Genomic DNA, 17,246 nt, shown 5'->3' with positions numbered 1-17,246 from the left:
CAGCCCCTTCAGTCATTGTTCTTCTCCTGCATCCCCATCTCTGTCCAGGGACTGACCACAGCGCATGAGCAGTTCAAGGCCACCCTCCCGGATGCCGACAAGGAGCGCCTGGCCATCCTGGGTATCCACAACGAGGTGTCCAAGATTGTCCAGACCTACCACGTCAACATGGCAGGCACCAATCCCTACACCACCATCACGCCTCAGGAGATCAACGGCAAATGGGACCATGTGAGTCCAAGGGCTGGACTGGGCATTGGTTGAGCCATTGTACGTTTCATAAAGGCAGGGATTGTTTGTCCCTTTTTTGGTTGGTTGATTTTTATTTATTTCAGTGTTTCTTGTTATTGTCACATAGTCAAAATTGTCAAGTTAATGAATGACTGAACTTCTAGAGCCGGCCAATATCTTTACTCCTGTGTGTTACTGACTGGCCCTTCCCTCCTTGGGTCCTCCTTTTCATCGGAAGTGTGGGGCAGGCAGATGGCCCATGCCCAATGTCCCATGGTTGTTCCTGCCCCAGGTGCGGCAACTGGTGCCTCGGAGGGACCAGGCCCTGACGGAGGAGCATGCCCGCCAGCAGCACAATGAGAGGCTACGCAAGCAGTTCGGGGCACAGGCCAACGTCATCGGGCCCTGGATTCAGACCAAGATGGAGGTGGGTCCCATCATGGGAGGCAGGAATGAGGCTCCCACCCCTTCCCTGCCCCCATCCCAGCCAGACAGGCTTGCCTTGTCTCCTCCCAGGCACGACCTGTGGCGGACTGTGGGTCCTGAGCCCGTGACTGGTCTGCTGCCCCACAGAGGGTATGGAGCTCATGCAAGGAAGCTGGGGGCTGGTCCCAGTGTCTGGTCTTTTATTTTTTAATATTTATTTATTTATTTATAAATACATATTGATTGATTTCAGAGAGGAAGGGAGAGGGAGAAAGAGCCAGAAACGTCAATGATAAGAGAGAATCATTGATCAGCTGCCTTGAGCCAGGACCCACACAGAGCACTACTACTAAAGTCCCACGAGAAAGTCCCACAGCAGGATCAGTGCCTGGGTGGCTGACTTGTGGCTTACCTGGCTGACCGGGTCTCTTCCTTCATTATCCCTGCACCTAAGCAATGAGTTTGGTCAAGGAGGATGGTCTTCCCAGAGAGAGAACTGAACCTCAGGCAAGCGCGGCACTTTTCACTGAATTGTGTGGGCCAGATTGGGGCGGGGCTGTAGATCAGGGGAGGGATACCTCTTGGGTTAGAGCATGGTGTCCCTCTCAGTTCCTTGAGGGCAGAGCCCAGGCTGAGTTCACAACTGTGTCTCCCCTATGCGCTGCCCCCTCCCCCCTTCCCCACCTGCTTATCTCATTGTGCATAATAGGTGCTCAGGAAACATTTCATTTGCTGTGTTGATGTGAGTGCACAGAATACTTTCACAGTTTGCTTATATGGATGAAGGGTTGCCAGAAATGGGGATTAGGCCTGGCTCACAGATGGGTGGGATTGCGGTGGGCATCTGAGGAGCAGAGCACAGGAGCAAGGTCCCTGAGGTGGGTGGAGGGGCGGGGTTTCATCCACTGATAGTGCGTGTCCCACTGCTGTGACGCTCTTTCCATGCCAAGGAGCACACACGCTGATTGTGTCCAGCTCCGGGCTGCCTAATTACCCAGTGGGCTCTCAGGTCCTGGGGTGGGAACCAAGAATCACCTGAGGGTTTGGCCAGTGGCATGGGGGCCCCAGTCTCCAACTCATGGGCATAGAGTGGGGTGGTCTGACAAGGGCCTCCTTCCCGGGTGAGCAGGAGATCGGGAGGATCTCCATCGAGATGCACGGGACCCTGGAGGACCAGCTCAGCCACCTGCGACAGTACGAGAAGAGCATCATCAACTACAAGCCCAAGATCGACCAGCTGGAGGGCGACCACCAGCTCATCCAGGAGGCGCTCATCTTCGACAACAAGCACACCAACTACACCATGGAGGTGGGTGTCTGGGCCCTGTTGCTCTGGGGGGAAGCCCGATCCCCTTCCATTCCCCTTCCTGGGCCGGGGCAGGGGGAGGCTGTCATCTTCCCCGGAAATTGGCCATAATAGGATCAACTCTTGCTTTGGGGTGAGGGGGCACTCGCTCCTCACCCCGGGAGCTCTGGGTCTTCAGTGCTTTCTGGGTTTCCCAAGGAGCTTGTTGACATGCAGATTTCCAGACTCTGCCTCCGGAATTCACTGGGTCTGGATGGGGCTCAGGAATCTAAATTTTTAACAAGCCCCCCCAGTGATTCTGATGCTGGTCTCCAAACACTGCCTTAGGCACCTGCATTCTGAATGCTTACTTATTTTGACCATGAAAGCACATGTGTGTAGTTCTGGAGTTGGATATTCAAAGAATTACCTATTTTTTAGCCTTTAATCCTTCCCACTACCAAATTTCCCCTCCTTCCTGTCCGACCCACGCTGGCGGTCCTGGCTGGTCTCTGCTGTTCCAGGCAGAAGCCACCACCCTGCCCACACTTCCCCCTCATCCTGTGGCTCCTCTGTCCTGGAACCTTGTTCTGGTTCCCCTGCCTCTGCTGACACTGAATCGCAAGGAAGGCCAGTTTGATTGCTTGGACCGTTCGATGGTCAGGGGGAGTGGCGGGGGTAGCCTGTCCTGACTGGCCCCTTGTCCGCATCCAGCACATACGCGTGGGCTGGGAGCAGCTCCTCACCACCATCGCCAGGACCATCAACGAGGTGGAGAACCAGATCCTGACCCGGGATGCCAAGGGCATCAGCCAGGAGCAGATGAACGAGTTCCGGGCCTCCTTTAACCACTTTGACCGGGTGAGAGCCCCCCCTGCACGTGCTTAGAGCAGCCCCAGCCCCTGCCCCAGGGCCCTGGAGGGCACTGCCCCAGGTGTGGGCAGCCGAGCTGTATCCAGATCCTGGGCAGGTGAGGAGGAGGGGGAAGGAGGCAGCACCTGCCAGCAGTCTGCCCTACTTCGCATTGCACGATGCCGGCCTTAGAGAGCCAGTCCTCCTGTCCCATGAGCCTCTCTGCTTTTCTGGAGAGACAGCTCAGATCATGGGTGGAGAAAGGACCCTTGACCCCTGACTTTTACTCTCTTACCCTGCAGCTTCAGCCCTTGAGAGCAAGGCTGCCATAGCCTCATGGGAAGGCCTTTTGCCTCTGGCTGTAGGGACCTTCCCTTGCCTCTGCCTCAGGACAGAGAAGTGGGGGCTCCCTCCTGGCCCACCCACCCCCTGGCACAGAGTTGTCCGTGCTGGGCGCCCCTCCCAGTGCCCCGGGGCTTCGGGATGACCACATGGGAGGGGAGGGAGCATGGGGTTAGGTGCTGCCCACCACCCTGCCTGACTGGGTGAAGCCCTCCTGGAAACTGGGGTGGGGCATCGGGCTGGAGGCGGGCTGGGCACTTGTGGGGGCTTCTCACCCCCGTGGCTCATTGTGCTCCCTCCTGGCCTGCTTCCCGGAGCAGGGCTGCGTGTGCCGGGGAGAGGGCACCCTCGGGACCGTGTCCGTGTGTCTAACCATGTGCACTTTTATTTCCCTCCTCCCCCACCCTGTCCACCCTCCACCTTCTCTATCCGCATGCCTTCGTCCCTGTGTCTCCCTCACATGCCACCCTCCCCTGGGGCATGGCCCACCCCTCCCCTCACGGCCTCCACCTCCCTGGCACCGCATGGCTCGCTGCCTGACGCACGGCGGCCCCAGGATCACTCCGGCACGCTGGGTCCCGAGGAGTTCAAAGCCTGCCTCATCAGCTTGGGTTATGATATTGCCAACGACCCCCAGGTACTCGCCTCCTGCATGGAGCACGCTCAGGGGTGGCATCCGGGGCAAGAAATAATGCGTATTTCTCCTTTTTCTCTTCTCTGTCTGTCTGGATCTCCCCGTCTCCCTTCCCTGTGGGCCCTGGGGCTCACCTCTCCTGCTGTCCTCGCCTGGCCCGCGTCGGGCTCCTCCCACTACTTCGACCTCTGACTCTGCTCTCGGTTCTTTCCTGGGAACCTGCTCGGTGCCCGCCTCCTCTCCTCGCCGTTCTCCATCCTGTGGACGGACCTTTGCATCTCCCTGCTCTGTCTTCCTCCTTCCTGGACATTTTCCCCGGATGTGTTTTACATCTACTCCTCCTTTATTCCTCTCCCCTTCCTGACCCTGAAACCAAACACCTCGTCCTCCCCTCCGGCCATCTGTGCCCTGTCTTCCTTGTGTCTCGATGCCACTGTCCCTACAGAAGAAGACAGGCATGATGGACACGGATGATTTCCGAGCCTGCCTGATCTCCATGGGTTACAACATGGTAATGTAAACCCCACCCTCTGTCCCGGCGAGGGGCAGCCAGCTGGCCGCAGAGGCCAAGTCCTCGCCGTGGCAGTCTGGATGCCCTCAGGCCAGGGCTGCCCTCCCCAGAGGGGGCCCAAGGCTCTGGTCCTCGGGGAAGATGCAGCTTGAAGGCAGGGCCCAGCCCCGGGCCTGTGTGTCCTGGAGGTCTGGCTGTCCCACCATCTGTGCCAGTTTACCTTCTGGTACTCACTGTGGACATAGGCTTTCTCACTCCCACCGTGGACGGCTGGGCCGAACTGAGGCTAGCAGAAGGACTGCTGGTTTGCACGTTCTGGTACGAGGCGTGGAGAGTTCTGCCATTTCCCTGTGATGGCCAGCCGAGCCTGCCGCCGCTCTGCATTGCCCAGGCTCCTCCCCAGCCTTCTCAGCTGTCTGCCCTCCTGCAGGCCATCAGAGCAGGGCAGGGGCCTTAGCGGGGCAGCCAGGTGACTCCTGGGCCATGCAAAGTGCAGAACATTGGGCTGCCCAGCACAGGAGTGAGACCTGGGATTTTGGAGCAGCGAACCCAGGAGTAAATCCCAGCTCCACCATCACCAGCTTGGGGGCCTGGATGAGGCGAGGGGACCCTGCAGGGCTGTTGTAAAGGTTACATGAAGGAACTTACAAATCCCAGCTCTGCTACCTACTGCTGGCTGTGTGACCTTTGGGCAAGTCACTAAGCCTCTCTGGGCTGCATGTTTCTCATCTGGAAACCTGATGGAAGTAAACACCTGCCTTATGTGGCTGTGGTGAGGGTTACATGACCTAAAATATGCACAGCACTTGGAATAGTGCCTGGGATGTAATATGGCTGTGTGTGGTGGAGCTGCTGCTGTTGTCATTGTCATTATTATCAGCATTATCATAGTTGGCTCCAAGGGGAGCCAGGCATGGGTAGGGGTGGGAGCCCTGAGCGGGGTCTTCACTGTTGGGTGTGGTGAAGAGGCTCCTCATGCCCCCAGGACAGCCCAGGTTGTGCCTCCTCTTACAACCACAGGCTCCCCGAGCCCCCGGGCTCCAGGTCCGTGCGGAGTCTCAGCAGGCTGTGTGGCTCAGAGGCTGACAGGCCTGGGTGGCTCTTCTCTCCAGGGAGAGGCAGAATTTGCCCGAATCATGAGCATTGTGGACCCCAACCGCCTGGGGGTAGTGACATTCCAGGCCTTCATCGACTTCATGTCCCGGGAGACGGCCGACACAGACACAGCAGACCAAGTCATGGCTTCCTTCAAGATCCTGGCCGGTGACAAGGTGCGTTTGCTAGGGGGTGGGTGCCCTGCCGGGGTGGCAGGCCCTGGCTGGGCGCTGACCTGCAGGACGGTCCGGAGCACCTCCACTGCCCTTCAGGGTCCCGCTCGGTCCCACCGTGCGGACGTAGACATGCATGTGCGGAATGCCCCGTGTATATCCGGGACGGGAGGGGCTGGCGGGGCGGCCCGGGTGCAGTGACGCTCTCCCCGCAGAACTACATCACGGTGGACGAGCTGCGCCGGGAGCTGCCGCCGGACCAGGCCGAGTACTGCATCGCGCGGATGGCCCCCTACACCGGCCCCGACGCCGTGCCCGGTGCTCTGGACTACATGTCCTTCTCCACAGCGCTCTACGGCGAGAGTGACCTCTAACCCGCCCGCCCAGCGCCCTCACCCCGCCCCTGCCAGCCCTGCTCCTCCGCTGCCCCCTCCCTCCCGCCTCCTGAGCTGGGACCCGCGTGGCCTCCAGCCGCCCTGCCCGCCAAGTGACAGTTTACAAAATTATTTTCTGCAAAAAAGAAAAAAAGAAAAAAAGTTATGTTAAAAAAAAGTAAAAAAAGCAAAACAAAAAAACCGCATATTTTATTATAGAAAAGTATTTTTTTTCTCCACCAGACCTAAATGGAAAAGAGGAAGAATTAACTATTTGCACCAAAATGTTTTGTTTTGTGACATAGGAAAAGAACCAAGCACAATGTTATATTCCATCCTTTTTATCGATTTTTTTTTTCTATCTGTTCCATCTGCTGTATTCATTTCTCCAGTCTCATGTCCACCTTGATGTGGGAAAGGGGAGGGGAGGGATTAATCTTGTCGAAAGGCACATTGGTGCATGTGTGTTTGCTAGCTCACTGTCCATGAAGATATTTTATGATATTAAAGAAAATCTTTTGAAATGGCTGTGTTTTAAGGAAGAGAATTTATGTGGCTGGTCTCATTTTTAAGTCCAGAGGTGTGGTTGAGCTCCTCATCAGCACACTTTATTTTATTTTAGTACTGCCCATTAAAAATGGTCAGGGATAAAATTGGAGTCTGGACAACCTTGCTATTGCTTGGCACGGACAAATTAAAGCAACAGTGCTCCACTGGCAGCTCATGGCTTGCTCCTTGCTGTATTCCAGGAGAGAGAGAGAGAGAGAGAGAGAGAGAGAGAGAGAGAGAGTGTGTGTTAGGGTGGGGGGCAGGGGGCGGTTCAAGGATGGTGTGGGGCACCCGTTCATACTCCTAGCGTGTTTTTGACCCTGGCGCATTCAGCCTTCTTGCACTGCAGTTTCTTCATTTGTTTCCCACAACATCAAACAGCTCTGTGATACCTGTATTCCTCTCATTTTTGCCATCAGACAAATTGAGTGGTCTCCGTAAAGGTCCTCTCACCCCCTGCTATTCAACATGTCCCATAGACAGCAGCTGTCCAGCGTCACCTGGGAGTTGATTGGAAATGCAGATCCTCAGGCCTCACCCAGACCTTCTGAATCAGAATTTGCTTTAAAAAAAAAAGAAATATATATATATATATATATATATATATATATATATATATATATTTTTTTTTTTTTTATTGATTTTTAGAGAGGGAGAGAGAAACATCGATGAGAGAGCAGAACATTGACCAGCTGCCTCTTGCATGCCCCCTACTGGGGATGGAGCACATAATCCTGGCATGTGCCCTCACCAGGAAGCAAACCAGCAACCTTTTGGTGCATGGAAGGATGCCCAACCAGCTGAGCCATACCAGCCAGGGCAGCACCTGCTTTTTAAACAAGATCTCAGGGGATTTGGGTACACTGGCTCTAGCTTTTCCTGTTTTTCCTCCTCTCCTATCTCTCCTCCCCGAAGCTATTGATGTTGTAAATAATAATAGTGCAATGGGTTACAGAAATATAAATTAGCAGCTGAAGCCATAGGTCTGGGTTCCAGTTATTTCTGTGTCTACTAGTTAAAACAGTTTAGTGTAGCAGTTACAGGGAGCTGGGGCTGGGGTCTGCCTTTGCCAACATGGGGAAACCACCACCATCCTCTTAGGTATCCAGTGGGGTAAGAGCACCAAGGGAAAGTCAACACATTGAGCTCCTAGAATATTAGTACATAGAAATGTTAGCTGTGGTCAATCTTACTTTAAGTTTCAAGGTGTTCCGTTGAAGAATCTCTTAGAGAACCTTTAACATGATCTGTCCCCTCATTTAAGAAAATGAAGACTTGGTCCTGGCCAAGGTAGTTCAGTTGATTAGAATGTCGCCCCTGATAACGCCAAGGTTGAGGGTTTGATCCCGGTCAGGGCACGTACAAGAATCAACCAATGAATGCATAAATAAGCGGAACAACAAATCAATGTTTCTCTCTCAAATCAATAAACTTTAAAGAAAGGAGGATGAAGATTAAATCAGAACGTACTGAACTGGAGCCAACCCTGATAGTCTTTGGTGTGAGGCCCTCTTGCTGAGGAATTAGTTCAGTAAGTTTCTGGAATACCTACTGTCCTGGGAAAGGGCCTAGGCAAAGGGGCTGCTCAGGAGGAAGGACATGGGGAGATGTTAGCATTTGCTTTGGGAAGTATTTGTATAGGTTTTACCTATAGAAGGTAAAATGTCTAGTCAATGCCCATAGTGGATCTTCTGTGGCTATAGCTCCCACAGCACAAGCCAGAGCCTGGTCCCAGATCAGAGTCTGTGGGAGGAGGTCTATCCCCAAGATCCCTTGTTAAGCTACTGACATGCAAGTCCAACCGAGGGCGGGGGTGGGGGGGGGGCGCGGGTTACAGGGGTTGAGGAGGGGGGGAAATGGTTCCAACCAGAAAGTTGCCTAAAACCAGGGTATAAGCACATTAACATACCTCAATTGTCAGAGGTGTGAGCAATCGGCCTCCCTCAGTGCTCACTTAAGAATGTGCAATAGTCGTTAGAATGGAAATGGGTTTGCATTCTACAATTGTCAGAGAGATGCAATTGAGTTTCTCAGTGTCCAAGGGTGTTTATATGTGTGCAAATGACTATAGTTACTTTAAATAAATTTTCAATCTGTTAAAGAGCTAAAGATTTGTCCTGGCCTGTGTGGCTCAGTTGGGTGTCGGCCAATGCATTGAAGGTTGCTGGTTCGATTCCTGGTCAGGGCACATGCCTGGGTTGTGGGTTCCATTCCTGTAGGGGGTGTGCAGGAGGCAGCCGATCCAGGTTCCACTTTCATATCGACATTTCTTTCCGTCTCCCTTCCTCTCTCTCTAAAAATCAAGACAAAATCTAAAAAACAAAAAAAGAAAAGGAAGAAAGAAAAGGTAAAAGCTTAAAAATCTGTTTCTAAAGTTTTAAGGCCAGGCACATTTTGTTATACTGATAACGTATTTTTTTTTCTGTAAAAATAACTCTGCTTGTCCTAATTAGTCACACATTTAACACATTAAAGGCCCCCAATTAAGCCCATTTGCAAACATCATTAAATTCCTTTTAAATATTTTAAACATATTTCCAAGTTTTAATAAATCTTTCCAGGACATCAGACTGCCAGCCCAGGCAAGATTCAAATCCAAGCAGCAAAGTCTTGCTCAGTCCAAGGCAATTGAAATATTATAAATGTAGAAAATCAGGTTCTTTGGAGCCGTTCAAAGTGTTTCAAAGTTTACTGACAATTCTCCAGTACCTCCAAAATTAGAATTGCACACTAATTTCAATTACACATTTCAGATGAAAACCACAAAGCTGCATACAAGCCAGGTTCTCTTAATGTGTGCAAGCACCCTAAATTATTCCACTGGTGCCATGATTTGTACAAAATCATGCACCAAAGTATTAGTAGTAGGAGTTTGGTTTACTTATTTCTAAACAGATGGGTTTTTTGTTTTTTTTTTAAGTCGCCTTACAACTGGGTCCTGGTTTGGGGGTGGGGTGGGGTCAAAGGTTACAATCCTGATTCTCTATTATATCACTTGCAGATTCTAAACCAGGACACAAGCTGAGTCGCTCACTTCCAGGGAGATGCCATCCACGGCCCAGGCTAGCCGTGGCACTGATTCTAACACACTGTCTGCTATGTCCCCAGGGTCCCTGAGCCCATGCCTTTCATCTGGCATTTGTTCTGCAACCCATGGCGTCACTCCCCCAGGCATCTTGGGAGTTTACCCCTGCCCAATTCCCATCACCATCTACTCCACCTCTGAATGACTGGGTAGGTGGAGTTCTCTACCCCGACCCAGGCGGCAGTCGTTTTTGCATCCATGGGATCAATTCATTGCCCCTCTCTTCTGCTTGTGTGGAGCATGCATGTCTTATAGGTCGACCTGCCTCTGCCCCTATGTGTATAGGGACTGGGTTGACAGCTGTGTGAAGGCTCACTAAAAAATAGCTTCTCTCTGGCCTGTCAACCTTGTAGCAAAATCCTAATGGCTGTTCTGAGCCCTGTCGTCAGGAATGTGCTGTGTCCTCCACCACTGGGCCAGCTCAGAGCTGTGCCCTGGACACGGACCAGCCGCTGGGCTGGGTTGCCGGGACAGAGCAGGTTGGATGCTGTGAGGCCACAAGACGGGCGTAGCGTGTGGGCAGCCCCTGGAAGCTGGAAAAGGGCAGGCAGCGGCTCTCTCCTCCAGCCTCTGGAAGGATCCCAGCCCTGCTGACCCAGTTTGGATCTGTGACCTCCAGAACTAGAAGGCAGCTTTGTGTTGCTTCACCCACTGCCATCTGTTGTGGCCATTTGTAGCAGCGGCAGGAAACTATATGTCCAGGCCTCTGGCAAGCCTGGCTGCCCCCATGACATCAGTGCCCCAGCTTCAAAGGCCTGAGCTGGCCACTCTGGTCGCTGGGAGCTGCCTTCGCTGCTGGATCAGATCCCCTAACCCTGAGAATGCTAGTCCACAGAGTGGGGGGATGGATGCTACAAAGCCCTGAACCCCCACAAAAGGGCCAGAATGATGGCTCAGCAGAAGGTGGGTGGGCTGGTTAGTGGCACTGGGTTGAGGTGCTGAAGGTTGTGGGTTAATCCCTGAATGGGCGGATGACCTCACATGGAGACGGTCCCCAAGGCCACAGGATACTCCCTTACCCCCAGACTATACCAAGCTTACGGGGACAGAGCAGCACTGCCACTGAACACCCCGAGGGACCCCATCCCGTGCAGTGCCCCGGAGGGTGACACAGGACACACAGCCAGCCCCTTTCACACCCGGACCCCGGCAAACCTGTAAGCCAGAGATGGAAGCATACATTGAGGCCCAGAGGGCCCAGAGTTTACAGACACCCCTCCTACCCTGCCGGAAGCCGGTCCATCCTTGCTGCTTGACACAGTCGCTGCAGGAAAGAAACATCTGCACAGCATATGTTTCAAGGGACCTGGCGTATATAGCATACTGTTCTTAATATGTTTGCTCCCCTTAGCGCTGTGTGTTTTAACCAAGGTCACCTCTCCAAGAAAGGTTGTTTCCCCAGGTAGGAATTTTTCCCTGAAGTCAGGGAGGGGATGAAACTCCTTAACTAAGTGCCAGGCGGGTAGTTAATCACTACAAACAATCATGCTTAAGCTACATAATCTTTACTCCCTGGAATGGAGATAAGAAACGCCCTAACCTTTGTAATAGAAATTGACAGGATTAAAATCAACTGGTATAAATACGGATGTAACAAGACAATAAACAGCAGAACTTCGCTGGAGATCCAGACCAGAACTTGGCTGGAGATCCTGGCTAGAGATCCTGGCTAGGCTGCTGATCAACTGAACGCTGTCTCCGTGTCATTCCTTCTTCACCGACTCCGTCCACACCTTTGGGGAACCCCTGGACCTGCTGGGGTTGGACCCCGGCATCTGGCGCCCGAACAGGGTTCCCTTAGGTAAGTCCCCCGTACTTGGGACGGATAGGACTGCACCGTAGGGTGCTGCAGACCCCCCCCCCCCCCCCGCCCCATAGAGAATAAGTAGGGTAAGCGGGTAGTTAGTACAGAACTTAGATTGACAAGATGGGTCATACTGAGTCTAAAGAAAAAAGACTCTGTATTAATCTTTTAACGCATATGCTTACTAGCAGAATTGGAGTTGAGGTTTTTCCCAGTGAGACAGAAAGTTTTATAGAAGAAGTATGTCAATGGCTTCCAGAGGATGGAACTGTTAATTTAAAAACTTGGGTTGAAGTAGGAAAGCAATTAAAGAAACACCATGAATCTGACAAGGTCCTGCCATGTTTCTTTTCCCTCTGGGATTCAATCTGTGACACCTTGGCACCAGAGGCAAAAACGGTTGAACTTTCTCAAAATTTAAATAGTCCCTCGGCTCCACCCAGAGAGGACACATCATCATTGTCTTCAGCTCAATCTAAAAGCAATTTAACTATGCCTACTGATCGGGAGGAGAATAAATATCATAAACATGACCATTGTTCCTTTCCAGTCAGTAGAGAGGAGAATGGCCCTCCCATTCAAAACAGGCTCCCCAAATTAGAAAGGAAGCCTAAACCAGGTCCTGTGGCTCCTATGAGCTCCATGTCTAAATTTCAAAGGGCAATAAGAGAAGCTGAAGCTAATGGAGATCTTGAATTCTCACTCTGCTTCCCAGTTACATATGAGAATGAGTCTGGTGGGAATAGAAACCCCACCTTGGAGCCTATACCTTACAAAGTACTTAAAGAATTAAAATTGGCCTGCTCTGAATATGGACCTCTAGCGCCTTACACACAAACCTTGGTAGAAACCCTAGCCAGTAAATGGATGACTCCTTATGATTGGTCACAGGTTTGTAAATCCTGTCTCTCAGGAGGCGATTACTTATTATGGAAAACTGAATATGAAGATCTTGCTAAGAAAGCTGTAGCCACTAGCGAAAAAACCAGAAAAAGAATAACCCTAGACATGATATTAGGAGAAGGTGATTTTAACACGGCTGAGGAGCAAATGAATATGCCCACAGAGGCACTTACCAAAGTAACCAGTTGTGCAGTAAGTGCCTGGAAATCCCTACCTTATACAGCAGGAAAAACCACCACCCTTACAGAGGTTAAACAGAAGGTCGAGGAACCATATCAGGATTTCCTTTCTCGCCTCATGCAGGCAGTCAAGAGAGTAATCAATAACAAAGAGGCAGCCGATATCCTAATCAAACAACTGGCTTTTGAAAATGCTAATAATACCTGTCAGGCTTTATTAAGGCCGATTCGCAGAACAGGAACTATAAATGATTTTATAAAACAGTGTGCTGATGTAAGTCCAGCATTTATACAGGGTGTAGCTATAGCTGCAGCTCTCAAAGGGGAGACATACCCTCAATATGTACAGGCTATAGAACAAGCCAGCAATAATACAGGTAATAAAAGAAATATGAACTGCTACTCTTGTGGCTTATCTGGGCACTTTAGCAGAGAATGCCCAAATAAAAATAATAATACTCAGGCCAGATGGCAAGCTCCTCTACAGCCTGGAAATACATTAGGGAATAATATTAATCCTCCAAAAACCGTTTGTCCCCGATGTCAGAAAGGATTCCATTGGGCAAAGGAATGTAGATCAAAATACCATAAAAATGGTCGACCTTTAAACTTTACAAATAGCTCCCAAGGAGGTTATATCCCATCACCTCAATCGGGAAACTTGAGAAGGGGCCAGCCCCAGGCCCCTGCAATAATAGGGGCATCAACCTTCAACCCCTTTGCAAATTTCGATCAGTCAGTGACCTCTTCAGGGCAACCCCAGGCAGTGCAGGATTGGACCTCCACTCAACCACCCATGCAGTACTAACCCCAGACTCGCCAGTAGCAGCCATTCCTACAGGAGTGTCTGGGCCACTGCCTGAGGGAACTGTAGGTTTAATATTAGGACGGAGCTCCACCTCGTTACAGGGGATCTTAGTCATCCCAGGAGTTGTTGATGCAGACTACACAGGAGAAATACAGATTTTACTTTCCCCACCCACCACAACTATACAGATTCAGCCCAACCAGAGAATTGCCCAATTAATCCTGTTACCAATACATAAAATAGGGACAGCTGTTACCCAGGAAGCTAGAGGGGCCGGAGGCTTTGGATCTAGTGATGCAGCATTTTGGATACAAGAAATCCATGCTACTAGACCTACAAAAATTTTACAAATTCAGGGAAAACCAATTGAAGGTCTATTGGATACAGGAGCAGATGTTTCCTGCATAGCAGGGAAGGATTGGCCCTCTTCATGGCCCACGCACACTACCTCCACTTCCCTAGTAGGACTAGGCAAGGCATCTAATGTAAAAAAGAGTTCTCAGATTCTAACTTGGGCTGATGAAGATCAACATTCAGGAACATTCTGTCCCTATGTAATTACAACTATCCCCTTTACATTATGGGGAAGAGATATCTTATCTCAAATGGGAGTTCTATTATATAGCCCCAGCGGTGTTTGATTTACTCCTGTTACAAAATATTACAAGAAAATGAGTTTAAATATTCCTCTCCTCATCATGTTCTACAACATGCTCAATTTGTAATTAATATACTAAATGTAGATTCTGAGGGAAATTCCCCGATGTACAGGCATTGGAACCCTGATCTAACTAAACCTAAAGCCCTCGTCAAATGGAGAGACTTGCTTACAGGAGCCTGGAAGGGACCTGATGTACTTTTAACCCAGGGGAGAGGATATGCTTGTATATTTCCACAGGACGCAGACTCACCTGTGTGGATCCAGACCGTCTAGTCCGACCTTATGTCTCACCGCCTGCCATCTCTGCCTCATCATAGCACACCTGACCAGTGCCCGCCTGCAGCAGATGTGCAGACCTGAGCTGGAACAATCTGTCCATTGGGAGGATCACATGTGCCTCCGTTTTGTCTTTCCACATGTCCCAGCTTTGCCCCACATCTCCTTTCCTTTTTCCTTTTTTTAAAATCTAACTACTTGTTTGCTGGTTCTTTGGCCTTTCTCCTTCTTTCCTGAACACAGCCTTTTCTAGAATCTCCCTACCCTACTGTTCCAGGAAGGGCACCTCCCTTTTATGCCGTGACTAGGGGTGTTTGGTATATGCCCCATACATGGAGTTGTCTTGTGCCAAGAGCCTGACATCCTGGGCTGAGAAAGCCCTGTTCCAGGACTCTCCTTTGTCCTGTATTGGTGCCTCTTACCCTTGTGCCAAGAGGGACCCTCTTCTTTAAATCCAATTGCCCATAGCTGTTGCCTGAGCTCTCTGTTCATGCTGAGGTTGAAGCCTCATGGTGGCTGGTACCATGGATCTGTCTCTGGCCCAATGGCGTAAGCTGGGCCCTCTCTAGTGAAGAAAACTGAGTTCCCTATGATCAATGCCAGAGCCCCGCCAGCAGGCGAGGGAATCCAAAGGCAGTTGCTGGGCATGGAGGCCAGAGGGACATAGGCTATCAAGGAGACAAAACTGAACCTCACATCACCCTACTTGGCCCAGAGATGGCTGGTAGTCAACGACGGGTAAGACTCCACAGGGTGGGGCAACCTAAGACAGGCACAGTCGGGGGCCAGTAGGAGAAAACTTGGGGTGCAACAAAGGTGGGGCACAGACCCCCCTCCCCAATGGTGCAGGGGCTTGAACACTCGCCCCTTCTGAGGAAGGTCTCCTGTCCCCATGGCTGCTTCCTGCTTCCCATGCCCAGCTCAGATTAGGACCCAGGTAAAGACAGAGACTGGCTGACAGCAGCTGCCCTCTCACTGCAACAGGACTTGTTTCCCATTTCTACCTTGGACCACAGGGAAAGGGGCAGCTGAAGGAAAGGGCTGTGTCAGGATGCTGCATTCTTCCCTTTCTTCTCCCTCTTTTTTCTAAACACTTCCATGCCTTGTAGTTCTTTTGCTTTCTCTTCTTTTTCTACTACCCTCCATTTTCCATATCAGCTGGATCCAGAGGGCACAGCTTACTCCTCCTCGGACATCGACACCACCATCAACCACGGCCCTGATGGACCCTTTGATGCAGCCCTTCAACTTGCTGACGCTTCAGGAAGCCTGTCGCCAGTGACGCCGCCCGCTAGCCAGACCAACAAAGACAATCAAACCAACAACTTGAGGACAGCTGAAATCCCTTGACTGAAGAGGCTGGCAACCTTCTACAGGAATGGGGCTCCTTCTGCGCTCCATCCACTATGTTTATAGCTATGCTCACTATCATTGCTTGCCACTCTTCTTCCGAGACTTAAATGGCCCAATCTGAGAGGTGGCCACTGATTTGCATGCGCTATCATTTAAAAAATAAAAAAGGGGGAATTTGCCGGAAGCCGGTCCATCCTTGCTGCTTGACACAGTCGCTGCAGGAAAGAAACATCTGCACAGCATATGTTTCAAGGGACCTGGCGTATATAGCATACTGTTCTTAATATGTTTGCTCCCCTTAGCGCTGTGTGTTTTAACCAAGGTCACCTCTCCAAGAAAGGTTGTTTCCCCAGGTAGGAATTTTTCCCTGAAGTCAGGGAGGGGATGCCTCTCCTAGAAAGGTTGTTTCCCCAGGTAGGAATTTTTCCCTGAAGTCAGGGAGGGGATGAAACTCCTTAACTAAGTGCCAGGCGGGTAGTTAATCACTACAAACAATCATGCTTAAGCTACATAATCTTTACTCCCTGGAATGGAGATAAGAAACGCCCTAACCTTTGTAATAGAAATTGACAGGATTAAAATCAACTGGTATAAATACGGATGTAACAAGACAATAAACAGCAGAACTTCGCTGGAGATCCAGACCAGAACTTGGCTGGAGATCCTGGCTGGAGATCCTGGCTAGGCTGCCGATCAACTGAACACTGTCTCCGTGTCCTTCCTTCTTCGCCGACTCCGTCTACACCTTTGGGGACCCCTGGACCTGCTGGGGTTGGACTCCGGCACTACCCCCCCTGGCAGGGTCCTTCAGCTAAACCACAGCTCCACAAGTCATTTTGTGACCTGCGAGGCTTTCAAAGTCCTGTGTGTGGTGGGGAAGCCCCTGTCCGAAGGGCAGCTAAGGCCTCAGCAAACACAGCTACGAGGGTGCGTGGGCCCTTTGCCAGGAACACAGACCCACTAGCCAGCTTACAGACAAAGCAGACATAAGGTTTTGGGGTGTCTCACAGAACCCCGAGCTAGTCGGCAGCCCCGCTTCAGGTAGGGAGCAGCCGCAGGACCTGGAAAACCCTCGGGAGCGGAGAGCCTGCATTCTCTCACCTGCGTGTGGGTTTCACTCCTCTCCCAGCCCAGCTTTCTCTGGCCATGACCCCCGTGGTGGGAGAGGCCTACCCCCCAGTGCCCCAGGGTTTACATTTTCTCTACACAAGAGGCCAGTCTCAATTCTAAGTTTGCAGGAGCCACCTGGCCCGGCCCAGCCTGGCCTGACACGCTGATGCCTAGCAACGGACAAGGCTGAGGCCATTGCTCGGGGTTTAGGTGGGACAGAAAACCCAAATGGCCTTAGAGGACTCCCTCAATTCATCCATTTTCACACCTGAGGCTGGGATGGCCTACCATGGCTGCTGGTCGACTTAGTGTCATTGCCCGACCATTTGATATAGGAACACGAGTCCTGGTTTTGTCTCAAATTTCCATTAACACCTTCTGGTAAGATCAGGCCCCAGGATCAAAGCCCGCAGGATGGGCATGCAGAAGAAAATCCTGGAGCCCACGCCGGGTCCTCACTGGGCCCAGGACACTCAGCCCGCTGGCTGGGAAGCCTGTCCCTGCTGCGGCCTTGAGAAAGAAACAGCAGGTGTGCGGGAGGGGCTGCTGCCTCTCTGGGCGGCCTCCTGGTTTCTTTGCCTGCAGGCAGCAGCTG

At 51.5% G+C, this 17,246-nt stretch overlaps 1 protein-coding gene across 4 annotated transcripts in view; it reads left to right on the top strand.

Annotated features, from left to right (window-relative positions):
- Positions 1 to 6,470, top strand: part of ACTN1 (actinin alpha 1) — an 89,840-nt gene extending 83,370 nt beyond the window's left edge. For 2 of the 4 annotated variants that reach the window (XM_036311035.1, XM_036311064.1), the window contains 8 exons: positions 49 to 231; positions 524 to 658; positions 1,787 to 1,966; positions 2,657 to 2,803; positions 3,693 to 3,773; positions 4,216 to 4,281; positions 5,394 to 5,552; positions 5,765 to 6,470. In XM_036311035.1, coding sequence (XP_036166928.1) covers positions 49 to 231; positions 524 to 658; positions 1,787 to 1,966; positions 2,657 to 2,803; positions 3,693 to 3,773; positions 4,216 to 4,281; positions 5,394 to 5,552; positions 5,765 to 5,923 — 1,110 coding nt within the window. In that variant the 3' untranslated portion in view covers positions 5,924 to 6,470. The remainder of the gene's footprint in view (positions 1 to 48; positions 232 to 523; positions 659 to 1,786; positions 1,967 to 2,656; positions 2,804 to 3,692; positions 3,774 to 4,215; positions 4,282 to 5,393; positions 5,553 to 5,764) is intronic. The other 2 variants (XM_036311044.1, XM_036311053.1) reach the window with 2 other exon arrangements.
- The last annotated feature ends 10,776 nt before the right edge of the window (positions 6,471 to 17,246 follow it).

The sequence above is a fragment of the Myotis myotis genome, unplaced genomic scaffold, assembly GCF_014108235.1.
Source record: "Myotis myotis isolate mMyoMyo1 unplaced genomic scaffold, mMyoMyo1.p scaffold_m19_p_1, whole genome shotgun sequence".
NCBI classification, from domain to species: Eukaryota; Metazoa; Chordata; class Mammalia; order Chiroptera; family Vespertilionidae; genus Myotis; species Myotis myotis.
The sequence above is the reverse complement of the archived record's forward strand: the minus strand, read 5'-3'. Positions and strand labels throughout refer to the sequence as shown.